The sequence below is a fragment of the Cebidichthys violaceus genome, unplaced genomic scaffold, assembly GCF_023349555.1.
Source record: "Cebidichthys violaceus isolate CVI_PGR_0920_01 unplaced genomic scaffold, fCebVio1.0.p SCAF_25, whole genome shotgun sequence".
In the NCBI taxonomy this organism is placed as follows: domain Eukaryota; kingdom Metazoa; phylum Chordata; class Actinopteri; order Perciformes; family Stichaeidae; genus Cebidichthys; species Cebidichthys violaceus.
The window spans coordinates 4,546,263-4,570,518 of NW_027176428.1; the positions used below are offsets into that span (position 1 = coordinate 4,546,263).

General features: G+C 41.7%; 1 protein-coding gene across 3 annotated transcripts in view; it reads left to right on the top strand.

The window, feature by feature from the left end:
- The first annotated feature begins 14 nt into the window (after positions 1–14).
- The window catches only part of LOC137879496 (tensin-2-like), a 29,488-nt gene continuing 5,246 nt past the window's right edge, over positions 15–24,256 (top strand). For 2 of the 3 annotated variants that reach the window (XM_068720253.1, XM_068720254.1), the window contains exons 1-17: positions 15–799; positions 8,154–8,259; positions 8,416–8,453; positions 18,121–18,153; positions 18,236–18,285; positions 18,442–18,625; positions 18,942–18,992; positions 19,122–19,244; positions 19,344–19,408; positions 20,163–20,246; positions 20,341–20,453; positions 20,579–20,639; positions 20,928–21,003; positions 21,529–21,658; positions 22,352–22,417; positions 22,505–22,621; positions 22,710–24,119. In XM_068720253.1, coding sequence (XP_068576354.1) covers positions 677–799; positions 8,154–8,259; positions 8,416–8,453; positions 18,121–18,153; positions 18,236–18,285; positions 18,442–18,625; positions 18,942–18,992; positions 19,122–19,244; positions 19,344–19,408; positions 20,163–20,246; positions 20,341–20,453; positions 20,579–20,639; positions 20,928–21,003; positions 21,529–21,658; positions 22,352–22,417; positions 22,505–22,621; positions 22,710–24,119 — 2,830 coding nt within the window. In that variant the 5' untranslated portion in view covers positions 15–676. Of the gene's footprint in view, positions 800–8,153; positions 8,260–8,415; positions 8,454–11,260; positions 11,338–18,120; positions 18,154–18,235; positions 18,286–18,441; positions 18,626–18,941; positions 18,993–19,121; positions 19,245–19,343; positions 19,409–20,162; positions 20,247–20,340; positions 20,454–20,578; positions 20,640–20,927; positions 21,004–21,528; positions 21,659–22,351; positions 22,418–22,504; positions 22,622–22,709; positions 24,120–24,256 lie in introns of those variants that run through there. The other variant, XM_068720256.1, reaches the window with a different exon arrangement.

Genomic DNA, 24,256 nt, shown 5'->3' on the forward strand with positions numbered 1-24,256 from the left:
AGGAAAGAGGAAGGGCCTGACATCAACAAGTCAAAACAGCTGCCCCCTTCTCCCCCATGGAGAAACAGCAAGAGGAGCCTGATGGAGCGAGAGAAAGAGAGAGAGGGGAAGAGTGGAGGGTCTGTAAGTGTGGAGTGGGAGAGAGCAACGTATGAGACATTTGAGGGTCTGTAGAGAAGAGACGAAGGTATTGGCAAGTGGAAAGGGGGGAGGGAAGAGAGGTGGTGAGCTTATGCTTGCATGCTTTGCACAGTGAGGATAGCCAGGGAGCAAGGGACAGGGAAAAGTGTAAGAGGAGAGGTGTGGGGGGGGGGGAGAGTGGCGAGTCTGTGCTTGGTGACACTTTTTTGGAGGGGTGAAAGAGGGGTTGTAAGAGGAGAGGGGGAAAGGAGAGAAAAAAAGTCATCTGGGGTGGATTTCAAGGCAGGGCAGGCTGTCAGAGAGAAGGGCAGAGGTGTGAGGAGTCACTGGGGAAGAAGGAACATGCTGGAGAGGAAGACGTTAGCTGTCGCAGAAACTTAAGGAGGCCCTCCAAAACATGAAGCGCTGAGAGGAGGAAAAGAAGAAGAAGAAGAGGAGGAGGAGGACCTTCTGGAGCAAAGCATTTGTGTGGAAAGAACGGATAAGAGTTGAGGAAATTAAAGATACGAGGCAAAAAGAGGTGTCTTCTGGAAGTATGGGGTGCATTCACAGCATGGGCACCGGCAGGATGAAGACACATGGACCTGATTGTGACACCGGAGGAATCCCCATAAATGCAGAGCCTGAGGTGCATCCTGACATCCTTCAACTTGCTGAGGTAAGTGAATAACTGCTCTTTAGGGAACAGTAAACATTGTGGTTGTGCATGGCAGAAATGCCTCGCTTATGATTGTACAGTATGTAGAGTCCATTAGGAGCTAAAGCACAAAAGCATTTTGCAGTTTAAGGATAAAAGAACATGTTAGAAGTAAAACGTTGTGCTCCTGTATGTTTGGATGTACATTATTGCTTCAGTTGTTTCAAATAGCCAGAGATACTGCTTAGTGTTATATCATTTGACTCAGAAGAAGAAGCTGAACTTTGTTTAATTGGTATACACTACATTCACCACATACTAGTCAACAGACATCAACCAAAGAAATCCAAAGAATTACCACTATGTTTCCAAATTAGATGACACCAAAGTAGTTCTCTCTCTATTACGAAATATTCTTCCTCTGTGGTTTTTGCCAGCATTAAATAGAACAAAATAGAACCAAAGCATCTTGTGCAACACATTGCTTGCATACCGAAGGATGGACATGTGTTTTGCAGGTCCCTGCATCAGATGCACAAATTGGACGCAATAGTATAGTGTTAATGAGATTCATCAAAAGTTAGATTTTGATACCCTCATGAATTTGTCATTCCTGCTGCGTAAAATGGGATCGTTGGCGAGGAATGATGGAAATAGATACAGAGAGTGGCGGACGATCCACTTGATCCCTGTTAATCGTGTCTCTCCGGGTTCAAGAGGAAGTGGTATAGGTTACTGTTAGGTTCTGACCCGCCGTCTGCCTGGCTGCTGGCTCTATTTAGGAACATGTATGGTTTTAGGAGCAAGCCACTTAAAGCCTCTGGAGGACTTTTATAGAGACTAAAATAAAAAGTGACTGTTGGTTTAGCACCAAGGCTATGCACCAGAATGTGTGCATTCTTACATGTCAGAGTAAATCACTCTCCGGCATGCTGTATGTCAGACTAGATGGATAAACAGAAAGAAAATGAATTTCAAGTAAAGTCACTTTATTTTCACACAGTGCTGCACAGTGAACTTCTGGATCTTGCTGGAACAAAAAACATTACTCAGATCACATGTGGCTTCAAATCCCCTAAAGACCTGATTGTGTGTGTCTGCACAAATTTGTGTAGGTGTTGGTGTGAGTGTATCTGAGCGTGCCATATTATGATTACATAGTCCCAACTGAATGGGTGGACTCTGCAATGGAGAGGAATGAAATATGTCATACATGCAACAGTCCAGGAGTTCTCTATGTTGTTTGTAGTGTCTGTCTCTTTTGTCTCTGTCTCCGTCTCCATCTCTTTCTCACACACACAAACACACACACACTCATTCCCGCACCTATTTTCAGCCTTTTCATGGCTGTTTAGAGGTGACAGCCCCTACTCAAGCAGGTTATAAATATCCTGCCAGGACTAGAGCATACCCCTGACTCGCCACCTGCTCCCGTCCCTTCCTGAGTTGATCGTGTGTGTGCGTGCGTGCGTGCGTGTGCGCGCGCGTGCATGTGCGTGCGTGCGTGTGTGTGTGTGTGTGTGTGTTACCCAAAGCTAGCGGTTGTGGCTCCTGCTCTCCAGTATGTCATCACTAGTGAGGTGTCGCTGAAAAAAACACACGCACGACTGAGGAATTTAGTGCTGGGGGGGGGGAGGGTTACTGTACACTGTATTTATTTACAGTGTGTGTGTGTGTGTGTGTGCTGTATATTTTTGTGTTTATATTTATGAATGAATTAGCACAATGTGTACTTTTCATATAGCCAGAAATGTATTGAAAACTCCGCGTTAGATAACTTTCCTTAGTTGTTGTGATCCTTAAAATGCTACTACTGCTGCCGTCCTCACAGGAAGCAAAAGCCCATGCAGCCACATTCATTAAGGAATCCATTATGCTTCTGTTGGTGCCTGACCCTCTCCTCATCTCCATGTTAGAAGTGGAAGTGCTTCGGGCTCTCTGCAGTGGCCCGACATGCTTGTAGAATGACATAGGCTTTGGCTGCAAAAATCCAAATGGGGTGGGGTTCTTAATACTGCAAAGCAATACTGCAACACTGCTGATAGTCATGGGAGACTCTGGAGACTGAATGTCCACTCAACTGAATGTCCTGTTTACTCGTACTAAAAGTACATGAATGTCACAAACATCTGTACAGTCCAATGCAGTCTATATTCAGTCTCAATTAAAAAATCCTCTACAAAATTTGACATTTGAAGGATTTAAAATGCTCAGTATGATAGAGTATTAAACAAATACTATATTGTAATTGGATTGAATTATGTGACAAATGTTCTTAATGTTGTGTCCACCCTCACTGTTGCTTTCTCCTTCTACTGTTGGCTAATGATAGAAATAGAGGGAAAGAAAAACAACCGGGAGAAAAGCAAAAGGGCATTATTATGTAAAAAGGCAACCCCACGCTGTGAGATTCATGAGTCATTTCATTTGTTTGTTTTAAATTGAATGACTGCTCTATGATCTCAATTGTTATTATTTGACAAATTATCACACAATTTACTTCAAGTTAAGTGCTAACTCACCAACATACTGCAAACAACTGTGGTAACATGCTTTGATAAAGCTTAGTTTTGTTTATTTGTAACAAATTACCAACTTTTCACCATGCTTGAAATTAGCACAGGAAACAAAATCCCTTTCCTATTCACCTGAAATAAATAAAATAAAATATATATATATATTTTTTATATATATATTTTTTATATTATTAGTATTTTTTATTATTTTAATTATTTGTTATTATTATTATTCTTTATATATATATAGTATATATTTTAATTATTTATATATATACATATATATATATATAGTATAATTATTTAATACTATATTTTAATTATTTATATATATATATATATATATATATATATATATATATATATATATATATATATATATATATATACTGTATATGCATGCATACGGTCATTAAAAATAAAGTTTTAAAGTTATACTACTATGTCCACCAGGCGGTGCCGTTGACTCATCCTGCGTTGTTAGTTTGAACTTCAAACTGACACACTGGTATCAAAAGATGAGTAATTCTTGTGAGGTTTCAACATGGAACTGATGAAAAGTGTTAAAATAGTCGTTTGAGATGTTTTTCTCTTTAAAGAATTCACGGACCTTGATGAAGGAGAAGGCACTGTACTCCAAGTGATTGTCCAGTGTCAGCTTCAGTGGACCTCATTCTGCAACACACTACTGCAATGACATTGTTGCCATTTTATAATTTTTTATGTAGCTTTACTACAACTTGGCTCAGATGTGCAGCCATAAAACCTAACTAGGCCACTATAAACATGTAAAAACATTAGTAATTTAGTTAAACCAATGACAAAGGAAAAATCAATTCAATGTCTAGTGACATTGAGCTATTGATCCTGTTTTGGTATTTTTAAGTAATGTCACAATGTTACTTATTTAACCTAATATTAAGATTTAATGTTGATATTTTAGATCTTGATATTGATATATACAGATTATATTTTGTATATCTTTTAAGAAATATTATGACATTATTAAACATTTGTTATGTAGAAGAAGATTTTAAAGTATTTCCCTTATTATGGAATTTCATTCTGCTGAATTGTTCTTTATGTGTAAAGAAAGCAATTCTGATAAAAGTTGTAGCTGTCCTTTACTGTGAGTCTGGTCCAACTAACTCATCAGTGTGATTACTCACACCTCTTTTTATTCTGCAGGTGATCTCTTGTCAGGTTTATGAAGGGACATGGTTACACATACAGCAACTCAGTGCGCCATTACATAAGTCCAATTGATTCAAGCTCCATAATTCATGAGTTATGTAATAACATTTAAAAAGTAAATGGGTGGAGGGGATGATGATCCTCCTCTCTCCTCACATGCCCTCTTTTTGTCAGGTTCACCGGCCTATCGTCTCTCTTCCTAAATCCCCCTGTACACACACACACACACACACACACACACACACACACACTACTACACACCCTGATACCCTGATTCAACACATTAAGTGGATTCCATGGTTTAAAGCAGCTTCCATTCATCATAACAGCAGAGAACATGTGTCAATAGTCCAACGTTACTCTGCTGCTCTAAGATCAATACATACAGCATAACGGTAATGTCTCCCATCCATGCCTGTGAGCTTATGATCAGTACAGGTCAGTGAACAAAATAAACACTGTTTTTCCACCAGGGAGGGTTATTGTTGTTAGATAACAGTAATTGAATTGTTTTTAATCCAACAATTTTAAACACACTGTCCGACCCCTGTACCCGACTGGAGGACATCAGACCCTCATTACAATAAAAACACAGTGCAGTCTTCATGAATTGCAGCATGCACATGTTATCAAATAGCCATCTACTGTAACTCTCTCTAGTGGCTAACAGGAATCCACATTATTTCTTTGTTTTTTCACCAGTGCTTGAATGCCCTGATTTGTTGGCTCTATAATTTAAGAAAGGTTTTGGGAATTACATTAATTTGTTCTCTTCCTGAGAGTTAGATTTGAAGATCGATACCACTGTTGTGTTTGAATTCTAAAAGTGAAGCTACTGGCAGCAGCCAGTTAGCTTAGCTTAGCTTTATGACTGGAAACAAGAGGAAACAGTTAGCTTGGCTCTGGCCAAAGAAAGCAAAATCTGCCTATCAGCACCTCACTTAAACTTAAAGCGGGTACAATACATATTTTTATACTAATAATGTATCAAATGTGGATGTGAATAAAATGTGTAATGTAAGAGGCCTTGCTCATAGTGATGAACCTGCAGAGAATTATCACCTGAATCTGAAGCTCCCCTGGACTATACAGAGCTTTACAGCAAGTTTCAGGTCATTGTTTAGCTGTCCGGCCGCAACTTTACAGTTTTGGTTCAAGCTATCTCACCGCCCTCTGTGGATGTTCTGCAAAAAAGCTCTACAACCCACTGTCCACTAGCTGCTCACAACCAAACAGTAGACACAGTTTTAGCAAATAGCTAACTGAAAAGCATTCACAATTTCTAAAGAAGCATGTCCCAAATTCTGTGGATTTGTTTTGTTGAGGGTTGTGAAGTGTAGTCGAAGTGAATCAGCTGCATTTATGTTCACATTAGTAACCACAAAGCTCAGGGCAGGGCTACATAAAACATTAATTATAGATTTCTAGTCATGAAGGATTTAGAGTACTCTCTTCTTGGGAGACATGGCTGTTTTATAGAGCATTGTGGTAAATAGAATGAGTTTCCTTCCACTCTTTCTCAGTCAAGATGGCGGGCGAAGTGAGACTCTGGTGTCGGATAGTCAATAAAAAAGTGTTTTTAGAGTGTGAGTCCAAAACCAGTGTGCATGCACCTTCATCTTCCAGAGTTGAACTCAATGCCCCCTCCGCTTGGAAAAAGCCAAGCATCGGAAAAGTATAAAATGCCTGAGCTGAGAAATGTTTTTTCAAGACCAGAGAAGTGCATCGAGTCATTTAACTGGAAAAGAAACACCAGTGTGTGCAGGTATGCTGTTTGTGGCACTCCACCTTTCCTATTGCCTCTCTCTCTCTCTCTCTCTCTCTCTCTCTCGCTCTCACACACACACACACACACACACACACACACACACACACACACACACACACACACACACACACACACACGCAGTGCAAACACAAAGTGCAAACACCCACTCCCTCCTGATGTTTCCAGGCACCTCCTCATTCTGTGCTCAAGGAAAGTTTTAATGGTTTTAAGTGTTTCACATTCTGTCAAAAGGCATTGCTTTGGGAAAGCATTAATAGTTTTATATAAACATTATCCTTCTTTTCACTGGGACACTTAAGTGTTGCTTTATAAAAAGCAAAATCTTTGGGTTATGACTCAGGGCACTACTTATTTGCTTTAGGGCACATTGTGTGTGCAAAAAGCTTTATTTTCATATCTCCTCTGTCATTTAAATTGATACAGTTACAGTTGAAAATCATTCAGTTCATTTAGGGTATTTTTTAGTACATTCCTTTCAGCCAATAATCTTGAACTGGCTCAGGCCCCTGCTTAAAAATGACATGCCCAAAATGACTAGAGTCTATCTCTGCAACTACAAGGTCTACTTGAATGATCCTGGTATCATCATAAAGGTAACGCTTGTGAGATTTCTGCTGAGGTGTAAGCATCAGTATATATGTTACCGGGTGAGATTAAATTAAAATGGGGACACAGCATAATTTACAGATTTAATTTCCGCCAAACTAAATTTTACACTTCACTATCCCTTTAGAATGATGCAGTTGCAGCCCAAAACCGTCAGAAAACCATGTCACAACATCGGAACATTGCTTTGTCACAGAATTATGTTAATAAAGTGAAGCAAATCAAAAGTTGGAGAGGTTTTAGTAGAGACATGTAGAGGCAGAATCATCAAATTGGCCTTTTGGTTACATTTGGGTACCATCTGCGCCATTTGTTCTCAGGTAACTGTACAACTCAATTAAGTTAACTTAAATGTCACCATAGGTTTTAATTACATTTAGATACTATTGCAAAATCATTCAATCACATCTTTACACAAAAATGTGGACGCATGCCTGTATTGACGGCCAATGCCTTTAGGATGAGTGCAGTATGCTATCCCGATTCATCCACCAGATGGAGACACAGACTGTGTTTTCACAGTAAAGGCTGAAAAGAGGCTGTTCGATGCTGGAGGAGTGGAAATTCTCCTCCATGCAAATACATACAGATGGAATCGACCCAAAATTTGTTTTGCAAGAGTTTAATTATAAACCAAAGTATTGGAAAACTTCAGGTTATCACCAAAGTTTTTACAGTTGATCCTCTGGGGAACATGAATGTCTGTACCAAATTTTATGGTAAACCATGTGACAGTTTCTGTCTGGAAAGATACACCCAGCAACCTGAACCTGAAGAAAGCCAACAGCATCAAAAAGATACCACTAAAAAATATGAACACTGTGTGCATCTATTCAATTACATTGAGCCCAGCACATTAGAGGAGGGTGGCAGCACAGGAAGCTGTTTGTTTTTCATCATCTCAGCTGCCCCACAGACTAAGACAGAATGAGGACAAGTTAAAAGACGAGACAACAGGATTCCTCAAAACACAGTGTGATATGACAGGAGTCTTTAGTGGAGGAAGCTGAATGTACAGCAGGTAGGACATCAGTGCTCAGGCTGGTGTGTCACAGAACCAGCGCACATCTGCTCTGACAACAGCCAGACAGGGGACAGTGACCGTCCAATGCTGAGATAAAATGCTCGAGACACATGGGAAAACTGTTTAAGCTGAACATATTACAACCACAAGTGCATTCATATGGTTTCAGTCTAATCAGTGATTAAGTGTCCTATGAGCAGAAGTGTCTCTCCCCTCGACTAATTTTATTGATTTGTGTGTCTGCAGCTCGTCAAAATGGGGAGCCACACCTTCACAGAGAAGAGCTTCAAGAGGAAAAGGGTGTGCGATGTGTGCAAGCAAAACATTGACAACCCCGGGGCTTTCTGCAAGGGTGAGTCCACGTCTCAGTCATGTCAGGTACAGATACAACTGACCAGCGTGGATGCGCACCTAGATCTCACATATGAGGTCACCCTGACTGTCCTCTCTCTGTCTCTCTCAAAGCTCACTGTCAGAATAATACACGCTCTCTCCTTTCTGTGCGCAGAGTGCAAGGTTGCAGTTCACAAGACATGCGAAGCCAAGGTAAGCCAAACCTTTCCTCACTTTACCTTCCTCCTGTCCTGAGCAAATTGTGCTCCTGTGTCAGAGGTTCAGATGTGAGTTTTAAGTGGAGTAAGCCATGTGCACTGACCTAGATGTCTGGTTAAAGGAAGGCCCCACCCCACCCCCCCAAACTGCAACCAGCCAGGTTGCTATGAGTAATTCAGTCATGTGTTAACGTGGCATAGCAGGAGCTCCTGTCCTCAAACACTCTGGAAGTCTCAGTGAAGTCTCTGTAATACATCTTGATAGGAAGCATTTGTGCTTATTAAAGAATAATATTTGAAACAATTCCATTATAATAATATAATATATATATAAAAATTCCATTAGCGTTGTCTGTGAGAAGTGCTCTTAGCCTGATCGTAAGAGGGCATTAGCATTGTGAGCTGTCTCAGTGGGGGTCAGAGGAGAAGAAAAGCATAAGAGGCAGCACAGCTCAGGGAGATGACACCTTTGAAGAGGAAAACTGGCTGTTTGCCTACCTGTCAAGTTGTAATAGAGCAGTAGCTGTGCACTTTTACTATAGTAATAAGAAAGTCAAGTACATAAATGAACTGGCTCGTAACAACTGGAAGCTCCTTGTTTGCAAGAACTGCTGCTTGCTAATGCAAAATGACAAACCAATGGCCTGGTTTATTGGAAATAGGAAGGGAAAATCCCGGTGAACGCTTTCAATCACCGTTTTGAGCAATAGAGGCATTGTTAGTCCATTGAGTTCCCTCACAATGTCCCTGAGAGCCCTGAGAAATACTATCTACTAATAGTGAGGACAATATGTATGCATGTAAGGCTTTCACATGAATCATGACATTTCTTGTGGAAGCAAGGCAAAAAATGTAATTGTGTTTTTGGGTCAATAAATTCAACTTAGTGTGTTAGTGTTTTACTGGCATAACTGACACTTGAAGCCAGGCAAACTGCATGGAAAGAAGTGATCCTTAACAGATTACTTTCACTTGTGATAATGTTTGTTAATCCGTTATATAGCTCTTTCTGTTTATCTCATTTCTCTGTATTTGCAGCAAAAGTGTCAGGTCATTATGGCTTTACCTTTGAAACTCTATATGAGGTGTGTGAAATATATGACATAGAATTTAAGATACCAAAGAAAGAAAAAAATACCTTAAAAAACATTGCAGAACATTTCCATGCATTACATCAGTGGTGAAAGCGAGGTGTTGTTGTCACTCCCTCAGAATCAAAGAGAAATAGCTTCTTGTCACCATTTTTGCACCGCCATCATAAACAGCCATACGAGGTAAAATCCATCATAAAAGAGGCAGGGACACAACCGTCTCCACAGATAGTGACCTCAATAGATAAGACTGCCATGCAAACGACTGTGTTTTGAACAAGGAGCCTACTCTTTGTTGTTTTTGAGTGGATTATTTCATTATAAGAGGATGTGTTTGCGTTGAGTGAGAGGGAAGCACTCTCTCTCTCTGTCCACAGCTTATGTGAAACTGTTGGCATAGCTGCCTCTGCTCTCCCGTGACCCGCTCACAGCAGCTCAGTGTCACACACCACGGAGTGAGCTCATGACCTTGCTGTAACCGTGCTGTTGTGCCTCACTGTCCAACAGCACACACACACACACACACACACACACACACACAGAAAAAACCCTCACAATTTCACATATATTTCTCAGATCTTCAGGTCAGGTTGGGGGGGTGGGGGGCGTTTGCCTTCCTGCCCCTTCCTCCTCCTGCACATAGTGTAACAGTGTAAAACTGGGCACTACCAGCTGTTGTGCCCTCGCAGCATGTATTAAAAGAGGATTATTATTTGTGTCATACTCGTCCCCATGGTCACCACCACGATAGCCAAAAACAACTCTTGGTGGCTGCATGAGAGACAGGCGCCCGTGGACGAGAGTGGACATCGTCATACGGGACGATGATCAATCTGGATAGGAGAAGTCTGAGTGGGTAAATATAGAAAATAACAAGAGTGCCGTAGATGCCTGCCAGTGAGTGATCGTGGGGAGGGGGAGGGTGACGCAAATAAGTGAGAGGCAGCTGGGGAGGCCGACCGTGTGTGAGTGTGTGTAATCAGTCCCGTTTGGGGGTATTCATAAATAAAGGGGAACATTGGGTCAGGGCTACAAATTGCTCTCAGCTTCATGTCACGCTATGCTCCCACTGTGCTTCTCATATGTCAACATATTGCTTCCTTTCTTTTTTTTCTTTCTTCTTTTATCTCTTGCATCTCACTGTCATCATCTTTTTTTTTACCTTTCAACTCCGTTAGATTTCTCCTATTCCTGATGTTTTACAGTCACAGTTATAGCTTCTCCCACCTTTTCCGTGGTATTTTTTGTCTTCTTTTCAAGTCTTAAATGCTTTCATCAGCTTAGTACCATCTCCATAACAGTCACAACTATTTTCAGTTCCAAGGTTGCTGTTTTTTTTGTGCATCCTTTGTGCAGTCCATCTACTCCTGCCTCTTTGTCCCGCTGCCACTTGTCATCTCTCTCTCAGCCTCAGGCAACTGGAGAGGTCACTGGACATCAGCACTCTGCAGGGCTGCCCAGTGCCCACACGTGGTGTATTGATGTCTGTGTGAGTGCTCGTGCAAGGGAAAGCACTTGCACAGTCAACGTGCTTTACTGTCGCTGTACGTATGACGCAGGCATAGTGAGAGGGAAAAGCTATGTTGCATGTGCTGCTAGCACAGTGGGGGTGTGTGTGTGTTATCGTGAGAGAGGGAGGGAGGGAGGCAAAGGGAGTCGGTGAGAGAGAGTGAGAGCTTGTTTGAGAGCGAGAGAGAGAGAGAGAGAGAGACAGGGAGGTGGTGTATCCCAGTCTACAGACAGGACTGCTCAGAGGCAGAGGGGAAGACTGAAGCTGCTTGTTGAGAGGTAAAAACACTCTCTGTATTTACTGAGTAAAGCTTTGGGTTGAGTTTATTCACATGTATTCTGCACATGAGTTTTGACTTTTCATTTCTGTATTTTCTTTTCTATTGAGTAGCAAGCTAACAACCTTAAAGCCTCTTCACAGTGTTTGCTCTGATAATGCGGCATGTGATGCATGTGTGCACATAATTCCATTAAGGAGCTAGAGAGCTCTTGCTTTGCCCAGAAAGAGGATTTCAATGACTGTGATTAAGGCAAGTGCAGAAAATATAAGCGGAGACTCCTGCTGTGACCTACAAAAAATACACAGATTTTAATTTTTAATACTCAAGAGTGAAAGATTTACTTTTTAATGAGATAGTTCAGTATCCATGCAGATTAGCAAATTACAGAAACTGTAACAAAACATGTTCTATATGCTCCTATACATGCCCGTAAATGTACAATATTGTAATACTGCTGTGCCAGACTGTTTTGAGGATTAATGTGTTTGAGGGCATGCGTCTGTCGGCTTGTGTGTGCATTTGCAAGTGTCTGCATACACCAGCATGCACAACTTTTCTTGCTTTTAATTTCATCAACATTTATACTATCTACTCTGTGTAACTTATGTTTGCTGCTGTAAGAATGCAATTTCCCACAGCATCTATCTACTGAAGGATATCTGTCTACTTCAACACTGTGTATACATGTCTGTGTATAGACAACCATCTATGACCAAAGGGCACCTGACAGAGACAAATGTCTGCATCCCAGACTCAGCTGTCCTAACATAATCTGATGGATCCTAATGTTGCGTAGTGAAATACAGATCGTTGTTGTGTTTAGTCATACACATCAGCTGTTCTGATAATGTTCTAGCTGATTTATGAATTGATATAGCAATTATGATGCTTTACGGAATATGTGCTTGTGTAATAAGCAAGTGTTGTATATAATAGTGTTGTCCATCAGTCCTAATTAGTGCAAGTGGAAGTTTTCAAAAATACCTCAGACGATGGCATTTCTTGTTACTTATCGGGCTTCATTTACGTGGTTACCGATGTATCTGCAGTGTGCTAATATCGACTCATTTATCGGTCTAGCTCTTGTCCAGAAGTTGTGAATTACTGTGGCTATCTCTCCTATCAGGCATTTTGAGCAACAAGTGCCATGTTTTTCCCACCTCTTCTGTTCTGTTTGTGTCTCACCACGGGCGTCCGGGTGGAAATGCTTTCCTGTGGCAGCTCGACGTGTCATTGCACATCAATGGGAGGGTAGAAAGAGCTTTAAGTCGATACAGATGGAGAACTCAGTGGGATGGTGGTTGAAGTGGATCTATCCTGTCAGATGAGCATCTGTGTTACTTCATTAAGGTGGCCACACTGTGGCTGCTATTTATAACCAGCATGATGCACTGTGTACAAATAATTATCATGGTTAATTTAATGTGACTGCTTTACTAGTCTTATCAATAATTAAGTTTTACAGGGACAGTGCGCGCAGACACACACACACACACACACACACACACACACACACACACACACACTCACACACACACACACACACACACACACACACACACACGGATGCATGCACTGTGTTTATATTTACCCATTGCTTTTCATTTCCTGAGAGCCTAAGCCAAGCAAGACTTGTTTAATATTCCAGGAATTATACAGCTCCTATTTTTTTGGAAAGGCTTTAAAACAATTGGAGCTTATTTGAGCATCATTTTATAATATATTTCTTTCTATATTCATGTGTTGGATCAATACAGACAGTAGGTTGTGATAAAAGTGTGTTATTTTTCATAAATGGATGTTAAATGTTGTTAGGAAAATGCAAATGCATGTTTCCATGATGCAGTAAGACAGAGAGTTATAGGACAGATTCATTGCCAGGTCTCTTAAAAATGTCAACACTACTGCTGCCAGAAATGCAAGTGGATTTGTGAGATGACTGATGGATAAATAGACAAAATGAGCCTTTAAGTGTTCTGACGGACGTATGGTCTAAAATAAGGAGCTCTATCAAAATAGCTCAGTGAAATCTCTCTGCTGTGTGTCAGTGGTCAGCGTGTTCAGCTGTTGACATCTCTCTCCAGTGCTCGCTCTCGCTTTCTGTTTGCCTCTCCTCTTTCCTTCATAACATCTTCCTGATGCCTTTTTCTCCCTCTTCAAAGCTTCGTCTATATCTCCACTCCCTGGACAGTTTGTGTTTTTGCTTTGAGTTGTGCTACCTCTTGTTCCCTTCTTCTCCAGGGCCGGTTAGTGACTTGCCCCGGCTATGAGTGATGCTTATCAAGGTGTCATCTGATGTTGTAGCTCTTGGTAGGGATGAGTGTGGTCATCCTCTCCCCAGGCACTGCAAGTAGAGAGACACACAGAGTGTTGAGGTGGCAGGACAGGGGGGAGTGACAGACGGCAGGGGCACAGAAATGCAGAAATGAGGAATCAAAGATGAGAGAAAACGGAACACAGAGCAATAATAAGAGAAGAAAGAGACTTCACTTTCATGTGAAGCCTCTTTTCAACAGCCACTCCTAAATTTGCCCTCTGGAGCCGTGGGTGAAATGTTAACAGTCAGTGCAAGAAAACAAATAGCCTCAGAGTTTTAGTTCAGACTTGGCCTTCAGTGTCTTTTTGTGAGACTATGGAACTTGGAATTAGTCATGGTTACTTTGCTTTTCCACTTTCAAATGGTAAGGCTTACTCACTTCTCCCTCTGCAGAGTGCGATGTCAGCTCTGAGTCGACTGTCAGAATGAAACTCACTCCTCCTGGATGGCATACTGACGCCCATGTCTCAAACACTTACAGTTATCTCCAGCTTCACTGTAATTGACTTCGCTGCTCTCTCTGCAGATCTCTGTGTTGGGTTTCCTCTCACTGGAATAGGAGTGATGATTCAAGGTGTGGCAGTGACAACTTTTTAGATTTAAACCACAGTGACTCTGTTGTAAAGCAGCCAGGAAACTCTTCTTTAAGATTCACTGTTGCATTGCTGGTCAGATGAATATGTCAATAAGTAATGAGAAATGCCCATCACAATTTCCAAGAGCCCAAGAAGATGTCTTAAATGTACATTGTGTAGCATTTAGAGGGATCTATTGGCAGAAATGGACTTTAATATTATTAAGTATGTTTTCACAATTGTTATTATTAATAATTCTTATTTCATCACCTGAAAATAAGAATAGTTGTGTTTTCGTTACCTTAGAATGAGCTGTTTATATCTAAATACAGAGCGCGTCCTCTTCACAGAGCTGGCCGCCATGTTTCTACAGTAGCCCAGAACGGGCAAACCAAACACTGGCTCTAGATATGGCCATTCGCTTTTTTGTGTTTGAGTGTCGGACACCATAGTTCTCCTATGCACTCTTGGCCCACCAAAGAAGTTTCAGTTGGTTGCAATCTACAACCTCATTGCTGAATGCCGCCAGATCCGACACACTCGACCTTGAACAATAGTTAGACATTTTGGGAAATACATGTATTGCTCTCATTCCCAGAGATAGATGAAAAAATCAATCCCACTTTCATAACTCTCGGCTCAATATGAAGCTGGAGCCAGCAGCTAGTTGGCTTAACTTAGCTTAGCTTAAATTGAAAACTGGAAACAGCGCATAACTGCTAGCCTGGCTCTACCCAAATGCTATCTACCAGCACCTTTAAAAGCTGTAACGTGTTAATAAGTGAGTTTTAGAGGTGGTGGAAGGAGGACTTTTTAAACTTCGGACAAAGTAAAGCCAGTTGTTTCCTTGTTTCCAGTCTTTGTGCTAAGCTAAGGCAGGTGGCTGCTTGCAATAGCTGCATCTATCCCACCCCTGGCAGATGAGCGAAATATAACAGAGCACACGCTCACATTTGAGAAGCTGAAACTGAAGAATGTTTGCCAGTTTTGCTTTAATACATGTTAAAAGTGTTAATTGATGAACAAGGCAATCTGAACCACTAAACTGACCAGACATCCAGCCCACTCTAGATCCAGTCAGTCAGTCCCTGAGGACGGGATCGAGTGCTGTCACTGGCACCTCAGTAAACGCTAGCTGATGAACAGGACAAACTGAACCAGATGGCTCTGATCCCAGTGGCTCCAGCGTACAGTCCACATGCATTAATGAAGACCCTGAGGCTGGCAGAGCCACCAAAGACACGTGTATACACTTTGCATGTGTGTGTGTGTGTGTGTGTGTGTGTGTGTGTGTGTGTGTGCACGTGGGAACCTGGTTGACCAGCGCTGACTTCCTGTTGCAAATTGCTTCCTGTTGACTCTGGTGTGCATGCCAGTTCAACAGTGGTCGTCTTCTGTGTGCACGACGTGTGTGTGTGTGTGTGTGTGTGTGTGTGTGTGTGTGTGTGTGTGTGCATGTTTGTGTTTACACATGTACTGTACGTACATGTGTGTTGTCTCTGTCTCCTACTGTTCCTTCCTGGAGCCGACCACTTTATCCACTTAACTACCATTATTAAACCTATTAAGAGAGGAGTTTTCCCCTATGGCTGTCTCTCTGTGTTCTTTCATTTTCTACTCTAGGTTTTATAACATGCTTGTGATCTGTCATTGTACATTAACACACTGGAAAGTACAGATTATGCTTGATCTGTGGTGGAATGTGAAAATAATTCATTGACTAAAGATCCAAGAAACTATAATTTATGGAAATTAAAACTAAATAACAAGTACAGAGTTTTAGTCAGTCTGTATGAGACCTGCATGACGATAGTCACGCAACGACATAAGCTTGTCAGTTCAGCAGTTGCATATTTTGTTGATTGTTCCCTGCCATGCAGTAACCTATTACAGCATACCCTATTCTCCTTCACTCTTCACTCATTCCTCCCTGGATCAAATGTCCATATATGTTTCCCTCCTTTTTTTCCTATCACACTGTCCCAAACATCAGTCTTTGTCTGTGTCCCCTCTGTAATGTCGTTTGCTATCTCCTGTTTGTCTCTCTCTGTTTGTCTCTCTCTGTGTGTGTGTGTGTGTGTGTGTGTGTGTAATGAAATAAGAAAGCTGCCACTTGCGTTTATACCATGTAAGAGAAAACCCATCTTCGGTCCTCATGAAAAATCTTTTTGAAGTCTTTTTAAAGAAACCAATCACTTCAAATGGAACATTCCAGGATGCCATTGCTCCTATCCTGTAAATGGTGCAACACTTAAACAAAGTGAAATTAACTGAATTTTGTAAGTTCTGTACTATTTCTCTGGAGAGTAATTCAGAAACTTGATTCAACAACAGCATGTAAATGACTGCAATGTTTTGCAAGATTTAGGCAATTAGCAACAAATTAAAAAAGTTGTTGTTAGTGTGACATAATGACATGATATGCCTACAAGACTCGCAGCTATTCTGAATCTGAACAGACTACTAAATCAACCTCCACTGTGTCAGGGACCGAAATCAAATGTATCTGGAGCTCAGATGAAAACTTGCTTGACAATCAATAGTATTGAGCATCATGTTCCTTTTTTTGATCAAAGATAGCGCAGGGATGGTTTTACAAACTAGCTTAAAACCAACATCTATCAGTAAGTTATGACATAAATAAAAAAAATGGAAATATATAAATGTAGCATTGTAAATGTCCGACGGTATTGATCGTACCTCGGTTCCTTCTATCAACATAAAACTTATAGTGAGTGTATTTCTGCACAGTCGCCGTTGTTTTTCTGAGTTGTAGATCATTGTGATTGCAGGCATTTGACTTGTTGACCTGTTGCCTGACACCTGTCAGCACTGGCCAGCACTCAGCCACAGAGGGCAGCTCAGCTGTCAATCAATCTCATGGCATAGTTCAAAGGTCATAAGTTGACAGGGGTGTCACCTGTCAAGGTTTACAGTCAGACCCCGTAGATGTTCTGCAATACTGACGTTTGATTCCATTTGTCAGCTCATTTCCTTCATTTTCCTTTTGTTAGCTTCTGTTATAAATACATTTCTAGTTGTTTTTAATCATTTGATGTGATTGGAATTGTAGACCATCAAATGAGTCATACACATAGCAGTTTCTAGTAGCTTGTCACTAAAGGGTAAACTGTTATCCTCATAAGAAACTATCCAAAGGTAGTGGCTGTAGTCGGTTTGAGTGACCTCAGCATCCCTCTCTCACTCTTTCTCCGTGTATATGTGTGTTTGTGGTTTTAGCAATATACTGTTGGCTGGAATACAAGGACTGCACACCACATGTAGAGACTTCCTCCAGTAAACTTTATCACTCTCATTCCTCTCGTTCTTCTTTACGAGGCGAAAAAACTCAATCAATCATTTTTATTTCGTGCTTCTTATTAAACTGAGCCATTCTTATTTAATTGCCTGGTCAGCTCAATAAACACCATTTAAACAGTGTGCAAAAGAAGAACTCAAAGAAGTTAACAGAATGTCCTCAAGTTCTTTACATTTCTGATGCTTTTTTTGTCTTTATCTGTATGTATCTGTTAGTGTGCACCAGTGTGCGTGAGTGCGTGAGAGTGTATGTGTGTGTGTGTGTTTCTGACATCACGCATCACTAAGCCATCATGTGGAACAGTCAGATCTGTGCTGACAGCCTCTTCCTCAAAGGAGCAACAGCAGATGACAGAAAGAAAGTGAGAATGAATCTTACCATCCTCTTCATCAGCTCTTCATCCTTTCTCCTCATCCTTCCATCCCTGCGTCTGCGCTGCTGGAGAAGGTCCAGGAGCGTTAAAACAAACACACGACTTGGCACGTGCTGGTTTATTACAAGTGCGTGTGCGAGTGTGTATATGGTTATGTGACTGCTGCAAAAAGCAACCATGTGCTCATTTTCTTTCAGGTGACTCCCACCTGTACCTCAACACCAGACCTGGTGAGTGTGTACATGTAGTTTTTATACTATGTAATCCAAACAATCATTGCAGTAGAGTTACTCTTTTCTAATTGTTTCTCAGCACGGCTCCACTAAGTCTACACTACAGAAGAAGAGAGGCTCCATACCGAGGTACCAAGAACCCTGAATCACACATTTAACAAAAGGAAATGATATTTGATATATAAAATGGATCCACAGAAATAAAATGCACAATATAATCAACTAAGGAGCGTAAACACTTAATGGATGTTTTGCACTAAAACAATGAACTCTCACAATGTTTAGGAGTAAAAGTGTGGAACAAGTGATGGAGCATGTGATGGAGCGCCACTATGACTTTGACCTCACCTATATCACGGAGAGAATCATCTCTGTCTTCTTCCTGCCGGACCTGGAGGAGCAGCACTACCGCAGAAACCTGCAAGAAGTGGCCTCTATGCTCAAATCCAAGCACCAGGACAAGTTCTTGGTTAGTCATAAAACTGAAAACATAAGGAATATTAACTTAATGTTGTATTGGTCTTCTTAAATGACTGAATAATGAAGTCATGGCTGCTATTAAAAGTTGTATTAAAACAAATTAAACACGCTTTAATTGCATATTTGTGAAACTATCTAGAAAGGTTATTGCTTTAAGTCCTTATTTTGCATTGATAGAGACTATTGACCAACATCTTTTCTTCCACTGTTTTCTTTAAATATTTTATTTTGGTGTATTTCTTGCTCAGTTTGTGGTTATGTAAACAATTGATTTGTGATATCTTTTGTGTCTCTACCTTTTCCAGCTACTGAATTTATCAGAGAAGAGACATGACATCACCAGACTTAACCCAAAGGTATTAATATTTACATCTTCAAAGATAACAGATCAATAGAGTGAGCACTTTGTATTCTCAAGGTTAATAGACAGTTTGGACTCATTCGAAAACCAGAATTTAAAACATCTTTCCTCCTCTGCGGTTCAGGTGCAGGACTACGGCTGGCCTGATGTTCACGCCCCACCCCTTGACAAGATTTGTGCTGTTTGTAAAGCCATGGAGACCTGGTTGACCTCTGACCCTCACAATGTGGTGGTCCTCCACTGCAAAGTCAGTGCAACCTAAATCCACATCTGCTCGCTTTGCCGTGAAACATTTAAAACAGTGGGAAATGCTATTTCATCATCACTTTGATCTGTGTTCTGACAGGGAAACAAAGGGAAGACGGGGGTCATTGTGGCAGCCTACATGCACTACAGCAAGATATCAGCTGGGTAATCTGCATTATTATCAATCTATCAGGGCACTCGTTATACCAGCTTGTGTAAAGATCAATTGTCCGTTTTGTATTTTCGCAGCTTTGCGTCTCCATAATGTCTTTATATTGTTATATTTCATTGTCATCAAGGCTGAAAACCCTTTTGATCACCTTCAGTCAATGTAATCAATGGAGGGCTGCAACTAACGATAATTATTTTTCGATAATCATTTAGTCTATATTATAATATGAATAAAAATCAATAATGAAAAAATGGCATAATAGAGCCCCAGTCAACATAATTTAATATCTTGTTATTTTAACAGTCCAAAACCCAAATCTGTTACTTGTATAGTACTATTACTATTACTATCACAAAGGCTCAGAAAACTTGCAAATAATCAACTGAAACCAATTACTTTTTTCTGAATTATTCCTTTTAAAAATTACTTATTGTTAATTGATTATTTGTTGGCGATAACATTTCTGTTGTACAACTTATCGATTCATTGACTCATCTTCACAGTCCTAGATGTTGTCGTTGCATTCGCGTCTTGGTTTTTGTTGGCAAGGTTTAACCAGAGAAAATGGAAATGTCCATAAAGCCTATTTTAGAAGAGACTAAATTGGTCGGCACAGTCATCAACAACAGCCATGATTTACTCTCGGCATACACCTCCTTACCTCCAGACACACTAATATTTCCTAATTTTTGCTTGCACAGATCTGTATTAAAGCATTTATTTACAAATCTCTGGTTGTGTCCACAGAGCGGACCAGGCTCTCACCACTCTAGCAATGAGAAAGTTCTGTGAAGACAAAGTCTCCTCTTCCCTACAGCCCTCTCAGAACAGGTGGGACACACTCATATATCTTTGTATTTCTTATGCTGCTCGCCTTAGTCGCTCCATGCTCTCATCAATACATTTCCTCACCTCTCTTTTTCAGGTACATCTATTACTTTGGTGGGTTGCTGTCAGGTACCATCAAAATGAACAGCAGTCCCCTGTTCCTCCACCAGATCCTCATTCCATCACTACCAAACTTTCAGGCAGGAGGAGGTCAGTTTTACACAAACTAATGTTGCATGATAGAATCATTCTTAATCACAATTTTTACCATGTAAAAATCAATAAAGCCTTTGTCTACAAATTCATTTTTCTCCAACTTCTTTCTGTATATGCAGGTTTCTATCCATTCCTGAAAATCTATCAGTCCTTGCAGCTCGTCTACACCTCAGGCGTCTAGTAAGTACATGGCCAGTTGTCCAGTTACTGCGTTTGCAGCTCACCTCTTGTGGGCAGACTTTTTTCCTTCCCCTGTCCAACTGACAGATATTGTCTATACAGGCTGCTGTCTGTGTTTAGGTGTAGGCTGGTCTGTGCTTATGTTAAAGTTAAATGTTGTCTACCACTGTTGTACCCAACTGAGACATGTTTTGACTGGTTTTATGTGTGTTTGAGCTGGTGTGGCCGTTTTTTTATTCAGTGTATTTGTGTGTGTGTGTGTGTGTGTGTGTGTGTGTGTGTGTCCAGTGATCCCCAGAGCTCCAGGGCAAGGAAGCTGAGTGTGACTATGGAGCCAGCGCTTTTATTAAAGGGGGACATTATGGTGAGTCATAGCTTTTTGTGCACTGTGTGTCACTAATTGAAAACCTTACTTTGATTTAAATCCAATCCATATCCACACATATAGTACATCACTGCCATAACTGCAATACATACATTGTTTACTAAATTGCTGTAAAAAAAAAAAGTGGGGGGTGTTCTCTCTTTGCTGCATTTTTTTAACTTTTGTTTTAAAAACTGCTTGCTTATATTTGAGACAACTTAAGCAACACATCCTCAGTAGACGATGGACATGCATGCATAATTATTTTCTTACCCTGTCTTGCATGTCTCTTTGAGAGGATAAAAACATTTTGAGTATGGAATCGTCTCGGAGGGCAATCAGTTGCCACAGCAGCAACATGCACCAACGATATATGATCCAACTAAAAAGAGCATTGTAACAAAGGAAATATAACTTGGATTTACCGCTTTTTCACACTTTGAGATATCACCATTTTGAGACGGTTTATGTGAAACGAGCCTCCGTAGTTGCACATGGCTGTCATACCTAAATCTGTCGCTGCAGGTGAAGTGTTACCATCGGCGGAGTCGAGCAGCAGAGAGGGAGGTGGTGTTCAGAGTCCAGTTTCATACCTGCACTGTCCACGGAGCTCAGCTGTGGTTTGGCAAGACTGAACTGGACCTCGCCTGCACAGGTATAAAACAGAAGCTCAATAGTTTCTTAGGAAATTTATGGAATAAAAAGTTGGGGCAGTTTCAGTTTTTGGACAGTCATGAATGCTTTACAGAGTAAGAGAGTACAGAGAGAGAGAGATTAGAGTGACAGGTATTTATGCTACATGTACATAAGGAAAACTGTAGTACTACCTCACCAGTGGGAGGTTGTTTAGACTACACCAGTGTTTTACTGCACTCAAATTTAAATAGGGTTTATACATGAACAAATGGAAACCTCCTCTTATATATATTTCTATTGCTTCCTTGAAATAGTTTACATGGCTGTATAATTCAAGACCCACTTATCTTTCAGTCCATTGTGGTGTTTGTGTGTACTCAAATGTATCAAATGACAGTGTCAGTTTTAAACAGAAATGCTTGTACATGGCTCAATAAGCAGCAGTCGTGTGATAGTTGCTCTAAGTGCTACATGCTGTCGCATGCATACAATTTATAAATAATACTACCCATACTCATGCATGAAAGTAAAAATAAACTCATTTCAGTTACAAGTCTTTGAAGTGTTATGCTCTGTTGGTGATCTTTTTTTTTATTAACTTTGGTGTTTCCACTTCACATATCAAGAGCACTCACTTGTGAATGTTATTATCAGTCTCTGTAGTTACAGTCTGGATATTTTAGTCACTGCCTTTATGCTCGTTGTTCTGTAGATGACAGGTTCCCTCCAGATGCTACAGTCGAGTTTATCTTCTCCAATGGGCCGGAAAAAATGAAAGGTGAATATTATCAACTATCTGTCTGTCATAGCTTCTCTTTCTTTTCGCATGTTCGTATGCTTCATTGTAAAATGTTTGCTTTCCAAGGTCGAGAATACCGCAAGAATGATGCCTCCATCAAAGTGGACTACAACATCTCAGACCCTGTGGTGAGATGGGATTCTTATGAGAACTTCAACCTGCACCACCAAGACAGCATTGAAAGTAAGAAACATGCACACACACACAGGTGTTAAGGGTAAGCTTTGTGTTAAAAGTATCAGACATCACATCCCCCTCTTATTTCTTGCAGATATCTCTCATACGAGGGGCCCTCTGGACGGCAGCCTGTATGCCCAGGTGAGGAAACGTCGTGGGCCGGGCTCAACTGCCTCAGCAGCATCACCCAACGGGTGCCTCACTAGCAGCCCAACAGTCAAGCCTCAAACTCCCAGCCAGCCCCAGCCTCTCACCTACACCTCCGACTCGAGCCATTCCTCAATCCCCTCTGATCACCTGGAAGACCCCTCTCCGTCCATAAACCGCCCAGAAAGAGAAAACCCTGATTGTCCATCAAGGAGAGGAGACGGGGAAGATGGAGCAAAGGAGAAAAAAAGAGGCAAAGAGAAAGACAGAGAGACAGCGATTTTAGATGACGGAGACCCGCCAAGTCCTGGAGGTCTGAGGCGAGAACACTCATGTTGCGGTCGAACAGGTGCGAAGTGTGGCGATGGTGGATGGGAGAGGGAACGAGAGCCCTGCCTTTCTGACGGTCATTGTCTCAGCCGTTGCAGCATCACTAAAAAGAATCCAAAAAGCCAAACTCTGCCGGCCTTGCCATCCAAATCTGTTTCCCCGCCTCCTCATTCAACTCATATGGAACTCTGCCATCGACATAGTGCCCATCCTTTACAAGAGTTACCATGGGAACGTCCACCCCCACCCCCGCCCCTGCCCTGTCTCCTCAGGCCCTGCTACCCTTATTCCACCCCTGATCACACCCACCCACACAGCCACACCCTCCCAGCGTTAAACAGACTCTGCACTGGGGAAGAGTGTCACCTCCTCCATTATTCCAGCCACAATCCAGCCTCTCACCTCTCCCATCAATCACTGCCCTCTAGCCCTTACAGGGAAATGTTCTTCAGCTCTCCAACACCGTCTTCTGGCTGCCCCTGTCGAGACTGCTCCAGCAGGCGAGAGCACCAATCAGCCTCAGTTCGAGCATTCCACCCGTTGCACCCCGACCAATCAGAAAACCCACACTGGTCCCAAGGAGCCGGGATGCAACGCACAAGAGAGGCGCCGCCGCTATGGGAAAGTGAAAATCCATGGGAGGTGGCGAGAGAGGCAGAGTTCTGGCAGTGCAAATCAGCCGTGCCGGCATTTCGCGTCTGCCACTCCTCTTTGGATCAGAGTCCAAACTCAGAGCCTAGATATGCCGTAGGACCTCATCAGGGCTACCCCAGCCCCCAGTCTCTGATGGATGTGCGGGATGAAGCCAGCAGTGGGTACCACACCCCTCCACAGCCCAGGCACTCCTGTCCCTGCTCTCCTTATCAGTCATCCCCAGCCGAGAGCCATGAGAGCCGGGGTTACGCCTCAGGGTACCACTCTGGATCAGCCTCACCTCTGCCCGCTAGTAGCCCCTCTCCTGTGAGAGGCAGGCTGCCCGAGACTCCCTCTGGATCTGGAGACCAGCAGCACTCTGAGCATCACAAAGGTGACTGAATAGATGGATGGATACAGTGGGGATTGTTTCATTTTTTTTTTTACATTGAAATGTTAATAATAACATGTTCATTACTTCTTGTTTTTCTAATGTCTTTGTTATGCCTTCATCTCATCTTGTTTTATCTC